The sequence below is a fragment of the Coenobita brevimanus genome, chromosome 46 (genome assembly GCF_032717465.1).
Source record: "Coenobita brevimanus isolate Jiangsu-jjx chromosome 46, ASM3271746v2, whole genome shotgun sequence".
Lineage (NCBI taxonomy): Eukaryota > Metazoa > Arthropoda > Malacostraca > Decapoda > Coenobitidae > Coenobita > Coenobita brevimanus.
In genome coordinates, this window is record NC_136999.1 from 14,494,122 (window position 1) to 14,514,719 (window position 20,598).

The 20,598-nt window shown below is 43.2% G+C and overlaps 1 protein-coding gene across 1 annotated transcript in view; it reads right to left on the reverse strand.

The window, feature by feature from the left end:
• Positions 1-418: 418 nt before the first annotated feature.
• Positions 419-20,598, reverse strand: part of LOC145398654 (cytochrome P450 2L1-like) — a 112,574-nt gene continuing 92,394 nt past the window's right edge. Inside the window, exon 10 of the mRNA XM_080271460.1 lies at positions 419-606. Coding sequence (XP_080127586.1) covers positions 419-606 — 188 coding nt within the window. The remainder of the gene's footprint in view (positions 607-20,598) is intronic.

Here is a 20,598-nt window from a genome sequence, read left to right on the forward strand (position 1 = left end):
CCAGCCGCGAGCCGATACATAATATCTTGCGCTGTTCGGAATATGACCTTGACCTTAGCCTACTTTCACCAATTTCGAACTCGTAAATTTTCATCCCTACTATTCGACTGTAGAATTTTCTAAAGATATCTTGAGCAGTTGCGAAGTTATCTTGGTAACAGACACACAGACCTTGACCTACTTTCACCAATTTCGAACTCATAGGAGATTTTCATTCTTACTACACACTCGTAATATTTTGTGATGATATCTTGAGCGGTTGCGAAGTTATTGCACACACACACACACACACACACACACACACACACACACACACACACACACAAACAAACAAACAACCCTAGTACTGCTATCGCGACTGGTAACAATCTTCGTTATCGCGGCTGGTAATCCACCCTGTTGGCCATCACTAGATGAATTACTCTCCCCTGACGGTAACGAGAACGTCCTGTGGCATGGGTACATGTAAGATCTGGGTGCCTGGTAGAGGACTGAGGGAAAGAGATTTGTCGGGTGGGACTGAGGAGGAAAGACTCAGGAAGAGGGTGGTGCCAACGATGAACAGCTCCATGTGGGCCAGGCTCTCACCAACACACTGACGACGACCTGCAAAAATGATCATCAGCAGCGTTATTTCCATTGTCGTTATTAAGCTTCGCCATATAAAAGGCGAAACTTATTGTTTTCGTTATAATAATAATAATAATAATAATAATAATAATAATAATGATTTGCACTTATCACAGATCTTTATGATAATGTACAGGAAGGCACCCTAGGGTAACTCAAGTATTTGTGCCAAATATAAATGACCTTGACCTATTTTTGAAACTCATATACTCGTTTCTGGTGCAAAAATTGCATATTTGAAGTTGAAATATATCAGAAACTAATTGAACTACGGCTGTTTGGTTGGAAATCCTATGATAAAAGAGTTTGCTGAGAATTTTAGCTGAATATTTTGCCATTTAGCCTAGTGGAAAATACCGAATTCAAATGTGCTCAGTGTTTTCTTTGTTGCACGTTTTAGAGAAACCACAAACTATCTGTGGTCCCTCTTATTATCTGAAAGAAATATGGTTACACTTAAGGCTACAGTTTTCCAGTTATTGAGTCAAATGTAAAATGTACTAATGTGTTCTTCCACACATTTTTTTTCAGATCTTGCTGATAATACAGAAGCTACCTTAGGTTAATCTAAGTGCATGTTACTAATGTGAAAGACTTCGAACTACTTTTAAAAGTCACAGCCTTGTTTATGATGCCAAAATTTCGACTACAAATAGTTATGGCGAAGCTTTCCTAATATGGCTACACAAAGTTAATAGGTAACTACTTATTTATTATCAGCTGTGATAACGAAACTGGTATGGCGTTCAAAATGTCTGTCTGTCTGTGTGTCTGTTTGCACGATAATTTTGCAACCGCTCGAGGTATTATAAAATTTTTTTACAGGTGTGTAGTAGGGAAAAAAATCGATCACGAGTTCGAAATTAGTGAAAGTAGGTCAAGGCCTTTGTGTCTGTTACCATGATAACTTCGCAACCGCTCAAGATACCATCGCAAAAGTTTACAGGTATATAGTAGGGATGAAAATCTCCTACGAGTTCGAAATTACTGAAAGTAGGTCAAGGTCAAGGTCATATTTTCCGAGCGCCGAGCTAGATATGTCTTGGCTCGCGGCTGGTGTGATTCCTCTCTGGGGGGGGGGGGGCTCTGGTTAGCACTTTTATTGTAATTATTATTATTATTGTTATTATTATTTGGCGCCTGGTGGTTTAGTGGGTAATTACGGCACTCCAATTGGATTGAGCTGGTGAAGGTTTATATCCAAGGCATGGTTGGGGTTTATTGCTCAAGTAATGCCACTTAGGGATGAGTGAGGCTGGCCACTCTCATCTTAAATGTCAGGATCAACTTCCCTAGCCCCGGGCTCCTACGCTCCTCATGGGGCAACGTAGAATTGGATGATGGATGGATGGATGGATGGATTATTATTATTATTGTTATTATTATTATTATTAATCATGCAAAACAGAATGGTATCATTTTCGGCAATGCACCCTATACCACAGCGCTATACTCAGGCTGTGTGTGTGTGTGTGTGTGTGTGTGTGTGTGTGTGTGTGTGTGTGTGTGTGTACTCTAACTCCTCCTCGGGTATTTGATGGATCTGAATGAAACTTCACAGGTTAGTTCGTCGGGCTCCGGGAAAGGTCTTCCACTACGAGTATACCGTATAATGTTTTCCGACCTTCATTATTAGTGAGGTCAGCTCACCTAGCCAAATTAAAAACTCTCAAAAATAATGAAAAGAAGGTAGATAAGACTTTGATATCATAGCATATGTTGTAGGATGGACTCTTCTCCGCTATGTGATATTTGGGGAGCATGACCCCTCCAGTGATTCTTGGGGGGTTAGTCCCTACCTCCCCCCAAAAAAATGTTCAGAAATAATGGAAAGCGAGCAGATTAATTTCAACGAAACTTACCATGTGCGTTTGCTGGGTTCCTGGAAAGCTTGTTCAATGTATACTATTTTCTAAACATGGTTTTTGGGAAGGTCAGTCCCCCCTACCCAATTTACAATTCTCAGAAATAATGATTGGACAGATATTGCTTTGATATCGTAGTATATGTCGTACGATGGACTGTTACCAGTAATGTGATACTGTATTCAGGCAGCGTGACCCCCACGATGATTCTTCGGGGGACAGTCCCCTGCCCAAAATAACAATTATCAGATATAAAGAAAAGTGAACAGATGGATTTCAACGAAAGTTCTCTGGTCAGTTCGGCTAGTTACCATTATTTTTAGGGGGTCAGCCCCCTCCAAAACATATCAAGGATACAAAATAGGGGAAGAAGAGCAGATATTATTTTGATATCTTAGTACATGCTGGAAAATGGGCTGTCAACTGCAATGTGATATTTAGGTGGTGTGACCTTCCCATGCATTCCTGGGGGGTCATCTCCCTCCCCAAAATAAAATCGATCAGAAATGGGGGAGACACCTAAATGAAACTTTCCAAGTGAGTTAGTGCGGTTACTGGGAAGGTTTCCACTCTATACAATTTTCCATTCCTGACTCTGAAGGGGGTGAGTCTTCCCTCACCTAATAAAATATTCTCAGGAATAGTGAGAGGAGGGCAGATATGGCTTTGATATTTTAGTACATGTTGTACACTGGACTCTAGTCTGTAATGTAATTTTTGAAGCGTGAATCCCCAGTGATTCTTGGAAGGGTTATCACCCTCATAAACCTAAAAACGATCAAAATACGATAAAGCACAAGGATTTCCTTGAAATCAACATACAGATCGCAAGATTGGGTATGCAGTTTCCATGTTTTCTCTGAAGGCACATTGCACAAGAAGAAACTGCACATCGATATTTAGGGTGGGTGACCCCTCCCCAATGATTCCCGGGGGGGTTTAACCCTTTTCAAAAAAGTAAAGCTCAGAAATTGGAAAAATGCTTTTCGGGGAGCCAGCCCACTAATGAAAAAAAAAAAAATCAGAAATAAGAAATAAAAACAGAACTAGAGGCCCCCCTAGGGGGTAAGCACACCATCCGTGAGCCGATACATATCTAGCTCGACTAGGAATATGACCTTGACCTTAACCTACTTTCACCAACTTCGAACTCATTGGAGATTTTTATCCCTGCTCCACACACACCTGTAACATTTTGTGATGATATCTAGAGCGGCTGCGAAGTTATCATGATAACAGACACACAGACCTTGACCTACTTTCACCAATTTCGAACTCGTAGGAGATTTTAATCACTACTACACATCTGTAAAATTTTGTAATGATATCCTGAGCAGTTGCGAAATTATCGTGCTAACGGACACAGACACACACACAGACAGACAAACTGAAAACGATACTTATAGGAGATTTTCATGCCTGCTACACACCTGTAAAATTTTGTGATGATATCTTGAGCAGCTGCGACGTTATCGTGGTAGCAGACTCACTGACCTTGACCTACTTTCAATAATTTCGAACTCGTGATCGATTTTTTTTTTCCTACTACACACCTGTAAAATTTTGCGATGATATCTTGAGCGGTTGCGAAGTTATCGTGCGAACACACACACACACACACACACACACACACACACACACACACACACTGAAAACAATACAAGCTTGGCTATCGCGACTGGTAATAAAACTTCCCAGGTGAGTACGTGGTTACTCTGAAGGTCTTCCACTCTAGGCTACACAATTCTCCAACTATTACTTTATTCAGCCCACTAACCAAATTAAATATTTTCAAAAACAATGAGAAGAGGGCAGGTATGGCTCTGATATCTTAGTACATGTTGTACAATGAACTCTCATCCCTAATACCATATCAAGTATATAAAAGTGATCAGAAATTGGGGAAAATATTAAATTACCCATCCCAGGTGAGATCTTGTGATACCTGTGAAAGTCTTCCATTGAAAACAGTTTTCCAGCCACGAGTTTTAAGGGGGTGAGCCCTCATGAGGAAATTAAAAATTCAAAGGATCTGTGAAAGGATTGCAGATATGGCTTTGATGTCTTAGCATATATTGTACATCGGACTTTTATCTGCAATGCAATAATTTGGGAGCATGACCCTTCCAGTGATTCTCGGGGGGTCAGCCCCCCGCCTTAAAATAAAAACAATCAGAAATAAGGGAAAGTGAGCACAGGGATTTCAGCGAAATCGGTATACTGTATGTATTGCGGGACTGGGTATGGAGTTTCCTTGTTTTCTCGGAATGCTAAGGAAAAATCTGCATACCTACTTGCTTACTATTATTATTATTATTACTATGATGATGATGATGATGATGATGATGATGATTACCAGCCACAGTAGCGAAGCTGGTATTGTTTTCAGTTTATATGTGTGTGTGTGTGTGTGTGTGTGTGTGTATGTGTGTGTGTGTGTGTGTTTGTGTGTTAGTACGATATCTTCGCAACCGCTCAAGATATCATCTAAAAAATTTACAGGTTTGTAGTAGGAAAAAAATCGATCACGAGTTCGAAATTGGCGAAAGTAGGTCAAGGTCTGTGTGTGTGTTACCACGATAACTTAGCAACCGCTCAAGATACAATCACTAAATTTTAGGTGTGTAGAAGGGATGAAAATCTCCTACGAGTCTGAAATTAGTGAAAGTAGGCAAAGGCCAATGTCATATTCCGAGTCGAACTAGATACGTATCGGCTCGCGGCTGGTGTGATTCCCCCCTTGGGAGGGGAGAATGATGATGATGATGATGATGATAATGATAATGATGATGACTATCGTTGTTGTTGTTGTCGATGTTGATGTAACCGTTGTTTCCTATTCATCGTCCATTACAGTTTTCCTCATCATCACCATCATCATCATCATTTTTGTTTTCATTAGTATAAATAAAAAATTACATTTTTCGGATTCACACAGTATGTTACACCACAATGGCACGGACTGGTGTAGGAAGTAATAAACGTAGGAATGCGATAACATGTTTTACTTCTTCGACCTTGTGCCAATGGTTTTTAGAGCACTGTCAGCCCTACATCTTCACACATTTTATTAAATGTCTTTTCACCATCATTTAGGGATTTAAAAACAAGTGTCTGTGTAAGAAAACTTCGAAGGTTTTGTCCGTTTTTTAATTAAGATCATAGTAGTGAAGTGATTAATGAGGGCTCTGATGATCCCACTTCATTTCGAAAAATCTGTCATGATATGAATAACAATTTCTGGAGAAAATAACAAGAATGAGCACCGAGACAGTGGGCTACAACACACACGCTTTGCAATTGGTCCATGACCGAACTTTTAACTTAGCTTTGTACCCTTGACCTTGATTGATTGTTATCACTTTGAAATACTTCATCCTTACATAACGCTGAACCCCTCCACACAGTTTGGTTCCATTTGGATCGTAAGTGTTTAAGTTGGCCCGGCCCAATGACACTGACCTTTCCTATTGTTCTTGAAACTGAACAGTTTATTCTAAGGCTGACCCTAAATCATTCATCTAAATTCAGTCCAAACTGAATAAGAAATTTTTTGAGTTATAGGGCTGAAAGTTTGACACTGCACTATGACGTTAAAGTTTGACCGATTATTCTCAAATCTGAAACACTTCACCCTTTACTCACTGCAACCTTTCTACCAAGTTTTGTCTAATTTGGATCACAGCTGTAAAAGTTTACCTATTCCGGACCTATTACCTTTAACATTTTTCGGTCAGTATCTATCGTGCTTTCGACCCAATAGAGAATGAAACAACTCTATTAAAAAAAATAAAAAAAAAACGAATGGTTTATCATTTTATAGCTAAAAAGATCTGTGAAATAATAATAAGTAGACTATGGAGAAATCGGCATTTGTGTCGATTATTTTATAAGGTGTTGTAGTTATGTTTTTGCCTCTTTAGGAAATGCTTTAGGTATAGACAAGCATGAAGATGAAGGCTAGATGTTTAAAAAATTGTAATATTTCCGTGTCTGAGTTTCGAAGGAGTATACCAGTCTATGTAGTAGTAGTAGTAGTTGTTCCCTAGACAGTCTGGCCGAACAGCCCCGAGTCCCTTAGGAAGGCCATGGCCGAGACCGGGCTTTCCCACAGAGCTCTCAAAGAGTGTACAGTATGTTGTGTTGCTGGCGTAGGAGATTGTGTGCAATGCAGTCTTCCATAATGTTCTTAATAGTATGGGGTGCTGTGTTGCATCCTGGACAGGCATCAGCGACGGAGTCATCCAGCCTCTTCTGGTCCCTATTCGGTGCAACCCTTGGCGATTTCCCACACTTACGACCCTAGTATCGTGAAAAGAATCTTGAGTAATATTATTGGTTTGACGAAGTAAAAGGAACGCATTCGGACACGTCGGCGCCGTTGCAAGGCAAGCGCCGCCAAACGTATCGTACCGCACCCGCGCACACTGAAACACACACACACACACACACACACGTTTAACTATTATCAAATTTAAAATTAATGTAAATATCAAATGACCAAATATTTTACCACTCACCAACGCTTATCATGTTTGCCATATATCAAAGCTGTAGGCTATATTTTCAGTCTGAGGGCTGCAGTATCAATAAATCGTTTACTGTTGTCTCTCTCACACGCACACACCGTCCGTAACATGGAAGCTGATAGCTTACACATCTTCCTCATCATCAACATCACCACCCTTCCTCCCTCACACTCACCACCTCCCATCATCCTCACCACCACCTTCCCTCCCTCCATCACCCTCACACTCACCACTATATTCCCTTCTACCCACTCTCCCTGTCTCACTACCACCGCTTTTTTCTCACCACCGTCTCACTCACTCGCCACCACTAATACTCTCCCTTTCTTCCTCACCATCATAACTCCTAAACCCACTTTCAGTGGATTTACTACTAAGTAGACTAGTTGATGGAGAGGTAGCTATTAGTCAAGGAAATCTAATAATGTAAGCATGTAAATAATTTCTGGTTATACATGCAAGTATTTTTTTTTTATGCAAGAAAGGAGGAACCAAAGGGCAGGACCTACAAATTGCTCCCTCCAAGAAAAAAACGACAGCAGAGCCAAATTCAAGATCAGTTCATTTCGAGATGCCTGGACACTGTGGATGAAAGACTGGAGACCGTAGGCAGTAAGAAAAACAGAGATGGAGACAATTCCAGAGTTGACCTGTTGCATACATGAATGACTGGAGCAACGGTTAACTCTTGCATTAGAGAGTTGGACAGAAAAGGTCTGAGTTTGTTGCTAAGACGGGTGCTGCGTGCCTGCCGTGGTGGTGGAGGGATGCAAGCAGACAGTTCAGAGAAGCAGTGACCATTGAAGTGGCGATAGAAAAGAGACAATGATGCAACAGTCCCGCGAAGAGACAGAGGTTGAAGGGAGCCAGTAAGAGGAAAGTTAATGAGACGAAAAGTCTCCGACTCCATCCTGTTGAGAAGAACTGTGTGGGGAGCCTCCCCACACATGACAGCTGTGCTCTACACAGGAGCGAATAAAACCCGTGTATAAAGTCAACAACTGTGCAGGGGCCGTGGGTTAGGGCTTCCTAACTAAAACCTCCCTAAGCGAAGAGTCCAGTCCTGCTGTGGACTCAAAATGGAAAGTACATAATGATGATGATGAGAATAATACTATATATTTCTTTCTAATGACTGAATATGATATTTACCTAAGCGAGTTTCAGCCACACTCAAAAAAAGTGTGTAACCAGGATAGGGGACGAGGACCCAACTCGCCATGTATCCCACCAACCACTTTCCCCAACCTCCTCCCTTTAGAAAGTAGTTATTTATTTTTCAAATGTCATTACCACTATATAATAATGATATTATAGAAGTAAAAAATTCTTATTAATTAATTTTACACGTGTGGTGTGAGGACTGTGTTGGTGTGTGAGGACTGTGGTGGTGTGTGAGGATTGTGTTGAGTGAGGACAGTGGTGGTGTGAGGATTGTGTTGAGTGAGGACAGTGGTGGTGTGAGAACTGGTGGTGTGTGAGGCCTGTGGTGGTGTGTGACGATTGCGTTGGTGTGTGAGGACTGTGTTGGTGAGTGAGGACTGTGGTGGTGTGTGAGGACTGTGGTGATGTGAGGATTGTGCTTGTGTGTGAGGTCTGTGGTGGTTTGTGAGGATTGTGTTGGTGTGTGAAATATAATCTATTCGTGAGAACAAAACAGACTCGACCTTCTCATGGACCCACTTCACGTGTAACTGAGTGAGAAACAGGTAGACCTTTATCATACAAATGGATGGCGAGTGAGAAAGGGCCGGGGAGAACAGGAGGTAGATAAGGCAGAAGGCGGTAGATGTACGGGAGATAAATGCATGAAAAGGCATGCATATTGCATAATAATTGAAAATTCCACATCAACAGCCTTGTGCCTTACCTACCTCCTATTCTGCCTGCCCCTCTGTTGTATAATAAAGGTCTACCTGCTTCTCACTCCTTACTTACAGCTGAAGGAGGTCCTTGAGAAGGCTGAATCTGTTGTCACCAATATATTATATAGGTATTTCTAAATCTGAGTACTGCAAATTAAAATTGAAGGGCACAGAGAAATATTTAGTTATAACCAATTATTCAGGCACGGTAGCTCTATCTGCACATGCTACGCCCCAAGGAGTATTCAGAGCAATGCAATATAACAAATATTCAATTATGAATAGTTATTCCCAAAACATCATCAATATACAGTATAAATCAATAGTTATTCAGTGGGGCAGTCAATCCCAAAAATACCGACAAATTAGTCAGTAGACTGTCCTTCTGATGTCAGTTTATTAGTAATTTCCCACTGGTCAATCACTAGCCTATCACTGAGACCTTTGTCGGTCAGCTAGTCAGTCTCTCCAGAAGTCACCCTTGATCCTTTGTTAGTAGTCACCACGAGAAAATGCAGCTGGGGTCACCATTAAATTCTTACAAGTAGACTGTTAACCAGGAAACGTGCCAGTCTCTGGATTACTGAATCGCTTAGAGCAGCCTGTAGCTTCCTGGTTAAACCCTACATCTCTGTTAACCGGAGAACAAGCTGTTCCCTGGTTAATGCACAGACACAGTGTGGATATGAGGAGTTAGGTCCAGAGCCTTGCCTGGCGCTTTCAAGGGAGACAGCAGTCAATCAGGCCCCAGCTCCTCTCCACTGCGAGACCATGCTTCATTTCAGCTGATCCACCCCCTGCAGCATCGACCCCTGGTAAGTTAAAAAGATCCCGACGGGTGCCAATTAACTAACAGGGCCCTCAGTGACCCACAGCCCATCACAGGTCGAAAGAGTAGTAACCGTTAACTCGGGGCTATCCATGCCTATGCTCCTAATCTATGTATTTTCCGGCGGTATTTGATCCTACGCACTCGAACATCCTTTTTACTCTACACTTACAACTAATATAAGTAAGCTGGAGGATTCTTATGCCGCAAGATCCTCACCTTCCGTATCTCTATTTACATCTATCATAAGTGGAAATGAGTTATTTAAGAGGAGCCTGTGGAGTCACGTGGAGAGACAGGCTGACGAATGAGGATATAAAGGAGCGTTGTGGTGTGGATGTGGATGTGATAGGAAGCGTTATGAGGAACGCACTGAGGTGGTTTGGCCTGTGGAGAGGATGGAGGGTGAAAGATTGACGAAGAGAGTGTATGTGAGTGAGGTGGAGGCGGGAAGAGGGAGGGGGAGGCCGAGGATGAGATGGAGGGATGGGGTGGAGAGGTATATGAGAGAGGGGGGTGTGAGTTGGGAGCAAGGCAGTGAAATGGCGGGGGACAGGGCGACTTGGAGGCGATTTGTTTGTGGCCACCCCAAATGGGATTGAGGCGTCTGGCAATAGATAGATAGATAGATATAAGGAAATTTTTAAACAAAAATATAATCCGTATATAACGTAAACTCAGTCATAATCTATACATATTCGCAGACATGCATATTCATTCTTAATTTCCAAAACAAGACTTTCACTGATTGGGCATGTTACTATAGCATTTCATACATACTTTATTTCAATGCTGATCACAGGTGTGCTTGTGACATACTTGACATTGTTTCGTGGACGATTTTATTTTAGGGCGATTCTGAGTGTATCCTGGACCATAAAGAGACTCCAGGCATGAATGACACTTGTGCCGCTTGCCTGACCTATTCTCATGTGTTACTTCTGGGACGGCCTTCTCTACATCTCCCTGTCCGAGCATCAGATTCATCTTAGCTATTGTATTCCTGGTCAGACCACAAGCCTGAACTTTTCTCCTTTCAATTTGCAGATTACACAATGCCTTCACTATCTGCCAGCCATAGGAGATTGAAGCAATTTTTCTTGGGTCCTGATTATTATATAACGAATAAATTGTCTGTGAATTTACTCTGGCAGTGTCGACAATGTAGCCAAGGGCATTCACTGTCCATCTTCTAGATTTAGTGTGTACTGTATGAAAACTTATTCTCTGATCCATAATGTCAGTGCCTCCTTTAGTGAAATCATACAATTTAAATATAGCTTTTTTTTTTTTTTTTTTTCAAATCATCCTTGGTAATGCCTAATATAGGGGAAACTGTGCTCAGAAGTAACACATTTTTCTTACCTTTGCTTTTGGTGGGTGTTACATAAGATTCAGTGTCATTTCCTCCCCGTGTTTCTTCCAGTAAATTTGGTATGACCTATCTTCCCTTTCTGTGACTGTCTTTATCTCTGGTGGTATGCCTTTCCTAGTAGAATCTATAGTACCTAAGGCTGAGATACCTTGTGTTTGAAGCCACTCCAGTAACTCTATACTGGTGTACAATCTATCCAGGCTAATAATCCTACCTCTAGGGTCGACTGAGGCTTGTAACTGACTTACCAGAGCTTTCACTGTTGGGACTGTACCGCGTATGTAGTGTGGTCCTGGCTCTCCAGGTTTACCTGAATATACAGCTGTCCTAAAGGTAAATGGATATCTAACAGCATTAATAGATTTATACTGGAGGCCATAGAGTACGGGTTTGCTCTTATTGTAGTCTGAACCCTATTTGTGTTCTGCACCCATACAACGTTTCATCAGTGGTCAAGAAGTCACCTGGCTCCAGCACTGAGCAACAACAATTACTGAACTGTTCAAAAAGCTCCTTGATTGCTGCAAACCGATTGTGTATCTCTTGTGTCTGATATCAATGTTGATCGTGTACCCATCTCTGGTGTCTGGTATCAATGTTGTTAAAAGTTATGTTGGCATGTAAGAACCAAATCGTTTTACAGACATGACGGCTCCAAATATTGGGTGACCAAACCCTTCCATGAAGAGAAGATTATAGCAATATTTATTTTGTCCCAACAAGCCTCTTGGATAGAGCAGGCCAAAAAAGCTTTTCAATTCAATGGCATCAGTCATCTTGACGTGTGTTGGTATTTCAGCACTGTCAGTATTAGAAATTTCGGTAATTATGCCTTGTTTTAGCATGGGTTACAATACCATCAATCATATTAGATGTTATAAACAACTCCCATGCCATTATTTCTGTATTAGCTGACCTTGCCTCTCCTAACAAACATCCTTCACTAGGCAATACCTTCTCAACAGGCCTACCTTCTGTATGATTGGTCCATGTTATTGACTTACCGATATCTAATTTTCTCTGGGGTTTCTCTAAAATGCAGGTATATTCCCTGAGCTCGTGTGGCAGGACAAATTCGTCATAATTTTGTTTGCTCAAGCATTGGTCCAAAGTACTGATTAATCTGTTTTTCACCAGTGGCTTTCTGTTTCTGAGTGGTACCCACTCTTCATTTTGTCATCATTCTGATCATCTTCATCATCGCCCTCAGCTACTCTATCTAAGGCAAGGTCATCATCATCGCCAACTACCTCTTCCAAGTAATCTTCGACTGGGTCGTCAACATAGTCGAAAGTAAAAGCCATGACTACGTCCGTCAGCACATCCACCCCGTCCCCTAATTAATTGCTAACTAACCGTCGTCCGGCACGCCTACACGAGAGCCGCGAGGTTTGTGTGTGTGTGTGTGTGTGTGTGTGCACATTACAATACACGTGTGTGTATTGGTGTGCACAATACAATGCACATGTGTGTATCTGTGTGTATGTGTACGAACAACCATTTCATTGGGTATGAGGAGTCATAGAGAAAAAACAATGAATAATACATAGATAATAAAATTAGTGAATGAAATAACTATTTCACTAGGTATGAGGAGTCACAAAGTACGAACAATGAATAATACATAGAAAATAAAGTTGTTTTAATGAAAATAGGAAACGTATCGTACGTCTGGAAGCTGTGTTGATGCCCGTTAGGCTTCCGTAGGCTAAGGTCCCAGATATTCCACTCATCTTCGAGCGTTTTCTTTTTGTTTAGCGCTCTCCACGGGGAAAAATCGTTAATTTTAGAGAAAACGCTCGTTTCAACCCAGTTTTTTCGCTCAGAATCACCATTTGTTGTGTTTCCAGTAATTTAATAAGAAAACAATCGTGAGACCATGCATTGCTTACAAACTAGAGTTTATTGGTAAAAATGAGTTAGGGCGTATCAAAAATGATACGGGTTGCACCGAATAGGGTTAAGAGGGCTGGATGGTGCCCACATCTCAGCCTGGCCAGGTGGACCCTGTCCTCACGAGGAAGATAGGATTCAGAAGGGTGGATGTCAGGAGGCCGTGCATGCAGCTGTGTGTTGTCTTTAAGTGACTGAATGGAGCGGCGAGTGATCTGAGTGTGGATATGCTTCTGGAAGCTGGTCTGAGGTGGGCGAGGGGGGAGAGATGACAGTATTTGTTTATGGTATCGTGTGCTGGGTGTTGTTTTGATGTTCCTTGGTGTGGGTGGATGTGCTGCCATGTATTGTAGTGGATGTTGAGGGGTTTGTGGAGGCTGCAGCAAGAAACTAGGTGCCTCTCATGTCTAGGTGATCATCGACTTTGAGGACTTTGGTTTCTTGATGTCGGTGGTCTGTGGGACCAGTATATGTTAAGTCTTACGGGTACATTGGCTCCATCCCTACCGTGTCCACTGACATTGTGATTATACAACAGAACAGATCCTCTTTCCCCATCTGCCTCTCAAAGCGCATGCTAACCACAGGTATCCCAGTCACGGGGAGATTCTGTGACGGCGAAAACTGAGAGAAACAGTGTCACCTCCACGGGGGGATCACCCATGAGTGGGGCTGCCTCCCCGCTTCCACGCATCCCTGCACATGGCCCTAAAGCTGCATTCACAGCCCAGACAGGGGCGTCAACAGCCAGACACACACTGTCACCTTGTGTGACCTCCTGCCCCTCATGATGAGGTTGTGTCTAACCAAAGTAATGTGGTAACCCCTGTTAGGTCTACCACTGTAAGAGCTATCAAGCCTAGATTGACAGGACACCATCAATCACCCTGCTTTGTCACCTCCTGACGGTAGGTGACAGGTAGCTGGGTGTGAGAAGAAGCAGCATCATGTTGCTGCTTCACAAACCTCAGCAGCTAAAAAGAAGCCAATTGTTGGGCTCTGTGAGTCACCATCAGCACCCACCAACAGTGGCTCCAAACAAGGGGTCCTCCATCTAGCGAAGAATGGGGCGGCCCCAAAACTAACACAAAATATTCTCAGTACTACAGTGGAACTGTAGGGGCCTAAGAGGTAACTGAGAAAAGCTTCAGCTGCTCTTAGCTGAGACCCATCCAGTCTGTGTTTGTCTCCAGTAGACTTTGTTGGGGGACTAGACATTTTCTTCACCCAAGGGATATGCTGGTATATTCTCATCCCCACACCCTACAGGTGGTCATCAGGGTGGCTGTGCCATCTTCAGCCTTTCTGATGTGCCTTTCACATCATTCTCCTTGCAGTCTTCCCTCCAGGCAGTGGAAATTCAGCTGCACCTGGGGAGGAGATACATAGTGTGCAACGTCTATCTCCCATTAAATACCGTTGTACTTTGCGAAGACCTTGATGGTTTGGTTTACCAGCAGCCCCCAGGCGGTCATTATCTTGGGGATTAGGACGGATGGCATCCTTTGTGGGGGATGTGATATTCAATCCACGACACGAAGAGCCTTGCTGGTGTCACTGGTGGAGGACTGGAACCTCTGTGTCCTCAACACAGGCGATCCTAGACATTTGCAAACAGTTTGGTACCCTGTCAGCTGTTGATCTAACCCTGTCTTCACCTGATTGGGCACTAGATTTTATGTGGAATGTCTCCGATGATCTCCACGGCAGTGACCACTACCTTGTTTTACTACACTCAACTGGCAATCGACCCACACCACAGATTCCTCGTTAGTGTCTGGATTGTTCTGACAGAGACCTTTTTCTAGACCTAAATGTTCTTCAGTCACGGGTGGGGGAGTTTCATAGTGTTGATGAAACTGTACTGTGTTTCACACCTACTCTTTACAAGGCAGGTGTGAGAACAGTTACTAGAACAGCTGTCTACTTTCCTCATAGGACTGTACCATGGAGGAAGAGCGAGTGTGCAGCAGCTCACGAAGTCTACAGACCTGCATACTTTCATTTCCGTGCACACAGGCAGAGCGTGTTTTTATTGGTGCTGTTCCTCCATGCTCTTGCAAAATACAGGTGGATCATAAAAGATGTGCGCATAGCTCTCGGGCAGCCTGTTTCATCAGTTAACTCCTCCATTCCTCTATTCCAGGTCTGGAAGCGGGTGCAGAGGATACAAGGGAAATATTTACCAACCCACCATTGCTGAGGATCAATAGAGATATTGTGTCAGAATCTCGGAAGGTTGCTACCGCTTTTGCTGAACAGTTTTATATCGTTTCGAGCAGAGATCCTTCATCACCATATTTTGCTAAACATTGACGTCAAGAGAGACTGGGGCTGGATTTTCAGTCTTGGGATGGGGAGACTTATAACTAGGGGTGGGCGTATCGATATCGAAGTATCGATATTTCCTATATCAGCCGTTTACTTCGATGTCGCCAGTGTTGGCTAAGTATCCATTGCTATGAGTACTAAAGAAAGAAAGAAAAAAAGATCGATTTATTGAAAATACATATTTTAAAAAATTTACAGGGAAGTGTTACCTTTTGTCCGTTTTGAGAATCAGGACGGTATTATTTTCTGCAACGTGCGCTATCTGTGTGTGTGTGTGTGTGTGTGTGTGTGTGTGTGTGTGTGTGTGTGCTTTAACTCCTAGGATAATTGACGGGCTTGAAAGAAATTTCCCAAGTGAGTTCGGGAGATTTTAGTGCGAAGGTATTTCACAATATGCAATTTTGCAATCGTGAATTTACGGGGAGGGGGCAACCCCCTCATGAATTAAAAAAGAAAATTCTCAGAAATAGTGAGGGGAGGGCAGATACGACCAGACACAGGAGAAAGTGAGCACATGGATTTCAGAGAAATTTCTCAGGTCAGTTCGTCTGGTTCCTGGATGTCATTCACTATTTAAAGATTTTCATCATTTTAGTGGGGGTCAGCCCCCCGCACCAAATCAATAATTCTCAGAAGTATAGTGAAAGGAAAGCAGATATGGCTTTGATATCTTAGAACAAGTTGTGCAATGAATTCTCATCCGTTACGTGACATTTGAGGAGTGTGAGTCTTCCCCAATGATCCGTGGGAGATCAGCCCCCTCCCAAACATAAAAGCTACCTAAAACAGGAGAAAAATTGCATTAAAAGCTCCCAGGAGAGTTCGTCTGGGTACTCCTAAGGTGTTCCAGTATGTACAGTTTTCCAACTATGATTTTGAGGGGGGGCCAGCCCCCTCACAAATTAACATTCTCAGAAAAAGCAAAAGGAAGCCAGATGTAGCTTTAATATATTAGTACATCTCGTACAATGGACTCACTCCATCATGCAGTATTTAGGGAGTGTGATCCCCCAGTGACTTTTTGGGGTGTCAACCCGTCTTGAAAAAAAAAAAAAAAATCCGAAATAGGGGATTGTGAGCACAAGGATTTCAAAGAAATCCGCATGCATATCGCAGGATTGCTTATGCAGCTCCATGTTTTCTCTGAATGCACAGGAAGAAACTGCATATCCGCTTTATGTAGTACACTGAAAGGCGGTGTCGCATTCACATTAACAAATGAGATTGCCAGGTAGTGACTTGGAATGCATTTGTTGTGAAAGAATTTGTTTAATTTTGGACAGTTGTTCGACTTAACAAGGCTATAATTACGTACATCAAAGTATCAGTATCGGTAATTGATATCACCGATACTGTCTAAGTAAGTAATCGATATCATGACGAAATATAATCGCTGATATTGCCCATCACTATTTACGACACCTTATTCACTAGGAAATAAATGAGTCCTGCCTTTGCTTGTACAGAGATACAGCTTCAGGACGCGATGGTATTCCATATGCCATGATTTATCATCTAGGGTAGAAGTCCCTGGCCTTTCTATTGGCCTTGTTCAACAGGGTGTGGGAGGAGGGGGTGATACCAGGTAGCTGGCGACTGGCCATAATCCTCACGATCCCTAAGCGAGGGAAGGACCAGTCCATTGTGTTCAGTTTCCGCCCAGTCTCTTTGACTTTCTGCACTTGCAGCTTGTTTATGAAGATGGTGAATGAATGCTTTGTTTGGGTTTTAGATTTTTTTTTTTTTTTTTTAATGTAAATCTCAGTGTTCGTTTAGGCAGATGAGATCCACTATAGATAATCTTCTCCGTCCTGAGTCATCCATTTGCACTGCATATGCTTCCAGACAGCACCATGGAGCTCTGTTTTTTTTTTTTATAATATTTTTTTACCTGGAGAATTCATGACACAGCTTGGGATCGTGTCATTTTATCCGATCACCATTTTATGGTCTTCAGAGCCGTTCACCCATTTTTATTCAGAATTTCCTCTCTGAGAGAAAGTTCCAGGTGCATGTGGGTTGTGAGTTCTCTCCCCCGTACATTCAGTAAGAGAGACCCTGTGTTTTGAGTGGGGCATTATTTGCTATTGCAATTAATGGGATTATGGAGGTCCTACCGGAGGGAGTGCCCCTCCCTATGGGTGACCTCCCCATTTTCTTTACCATATCCCGTATGTCAGTGGTAGAGTACAGACTGCAACTTGCGATAGATCGGGCTTTTAGCTAGGCTCAGAAGGACGGTTTTAGATTCTTCTCGTCTGAGACCGTTGCAATGCACCTCTGCCAAATGCATAGGGTGCATCCTGACCCAGATTTATTTTTAAATGACCATAGAAAGAAGTGAGGCTTTAGGTCTCATCTTTGACCCCTGTCTTACTTGGGTCCCACATTTAATGAAAATAATGGCTTCCTGCCTGAAGGTTTTGGATCTTTTAAAGGTCCTGGCTCATGCTAGATAGACAGACGTACCCTCCTCTTGCTCCATCAAGCTCTGGTGTTATCCAAGCTAGAGTATGGCTGTGAGGTGTACTCCTCAGCTATCCCTGCCTGGTTATGCACCTTGGACTCTGTATATCACGCAGGTCTTAGTTTGTCTACAGGAAGACTTTGCATCTCCCTGGTTCTCCCAAGCCTGCTTGTGGATGCAAGGATAATGTGGTGGAGCCACGATTTTGTTCCCATATACCGAGGTGGTGGTGCAGAGCCCAGAGACTTCCTGAGTTCCCAACACATGGCTGTTGTTAGTTCTGTCCAGTACTCTTATTTTTATTAATGACCCCTTTCGCGATTTCCTCACCCCTTTAGTTTTCGGGAAATGGAAGTAATGACTGAACTCAGTCTCTCACATACTCCAGTCTTAGGCGTGGAGATATTTGTTGTTCCCCCCTTGCTGTTACTTGAAGTTAGATTTTGTTGGTATGTCATAGCCCCTAAGTCTGTGAAATTAGGTGTGGTGATCAGCACTCAGATTTTAGCTCATGTTGACCGGCATAGTTGGTCTGTCTCAGGTTTTAATGATGGCTCGAAGCCTTATGTAGGTATTCGATTCCGGGCTGTCTTCCCTAACTTTAGATCAGGTCACTCCCTACTCTTGTCAGCCTCAATTTTTACTAATGAGTTGTCAGCAATGCTGATGGCTGTTCAGCTTGTCCTTACCTATGAGGCAATTAGTTTTACCAATTTTAGTGACTCCAGGGCAGCTTTATCTGCCCTTGAGCATTTTAACCCTCCCCACTCCTAGATGTTGGAAATTTTAGAAAAACCTCTCATTGTGGGCCGCCATGGGTAGAGAGCTTCGTTTTGCTGGATGCCAGCTCATGTTGGACTGCAGGAAAATGAATGCGTGGATGAGGCAGCAGGGCAGTAGCTACGCTTGATGCTCCTATCAGACCTATGCCCTACAGAGATTACTTCCCTGTGATTAATGCTGCTGTCCAGACTTCCTGGCAGCATCCACACGATATACATTCTGCTCCAAGCAAGCTGCGGGAAATGACAGTGGTAGTTAGTCCATGGACCTATACAGCCATCCCTGTCATTGGGAAATTGCTATTACCCGCCTACAAATTAGTCATACATGCCTGACATATTGCCATCTTCTTGAGGGAAGACCCACTCCTTACTGTGAAAATTGTCTGGTCCCATTGTGCTGCACCTTTTACTTGATTCTCCCAATCTGGGGGATGCTTGCCGTTCATACCTCTCCAGGTTTAGGGCAGGAGATGGGTTTTACTTTCTTCCCTCTGTCCTTGGTGAGGAGGTGTATATGACAGGAGGGCCCACCTTCTCATTTGTTGAGCACTCAGGCTTCCTCAGTCAGCTTTAGTTTTTATGCTAAATTCACCCCGCCCACAATTCATAGCGGAAGGGATGTATGTGATCGTCGGCATTTATTTATTTGTGAGTTTGTGCATCGATTAACTCTTGAACCAATGAACGGATCATCTTCAAACTTTGCACAGGTGTTGGGTATAAGGAACTGAGGATGAAGTTCGAGTTTGGTGAAAATCCACCATTTGGAATTTTTTTTTCAAAGTACCATAGGGGGTAAACGGTTAGAGATAAACTCATGGTTACTTGGCATCAAATAGGAAGTCATATATGGGGATTCTATTGGCATCATTACATTTGACCTTGGGCGACCTTGAAAGGTCAAAGCCAAGGTCATACATATTTTCAGTAGGTCTGTGCATCGATTAACTCTTGAACCAATGAACGGATCATCTTCAAACTTTCCACAGCTGTTGAGTATGTGGCTGTGGGGAAGTGTTTTGATTCTGGTGAAAATCCACCTGGGGGAAATGTGGGAGTGGGAATCCACCAGGGGTAAGGGTGGGAGTGGGAATCCACCAGGGGTAAGGGTGGGAGTGGGAATCCACCAGGGGTAAGGGTGGGAGTGAGAATACACCAGGGGTAAGGGTGGGAGTGGGAATCCACCAGGGGTAAGGGTGGGAGTGAGAATCCACCAGGGGTAAGGGTGGGAGTGGGAATCCACCAGGGGTAAGGGTGGGAGTGGGAATCCACCAGGGTAAGGGTGGGAGTGGGAATCCACCAGGGGTAAGGGTGGGAGTGGGAATCCACTAGGGGTAAGGGTGGGAGTGGGAATCCACCAGGGGTAAGGGTGGGAGTGGGAATCCACCAGGGGTAAGGGTGGAAGTGGGAATCCACTAGGGGTAAGGGTGGGAGTGGGAATCCACCAGGGGTCAGGGTGGGAGTGGGAATCCACCAGGGGTAAGGGTGGGAGTGGGAATCCACTAGGGGTAAGGGTGGGAGTGGGAATCCACCAGGGGTAAGGGTGGGAGTGGGAATCCACCAGGGGTAAGGGTGGGAGTGGGAATCCACCAGGGGTAAGGGTGGGAGTGGGAATCCACCAGGGGTAAGGGTGGGAGTGGGAGCCCCAAATTTGGGAAGCGGGCTGGGTGGGTGTTGTGACGCCGGGTCACTTTGCTCCAGTCTATATACGTACGAGCATACATCTGTATATGTTTTAGCCATCCTTGTTCTTCTTTTACTCCTGTTGTATGGCGGCGATGACCTCTGTTGTTATGTTGTCACTATCTCTTTAATGTAATCAATCAGCCCCCCCTCATCCCCCCCCCCCAAAAAAAAAGAGCGAAATCAGTATACATTTCGCAGAACCGTGTATGAAGTTTCCATGTTTTCTCCGAATGCCCAGGAAGAAATGTCACATCTACTTTATTATTATTATTATTATTATTATTTATTATTTATTATTATTATTATTATTATTATTATTATTATTTATTATTATTATTGTTAT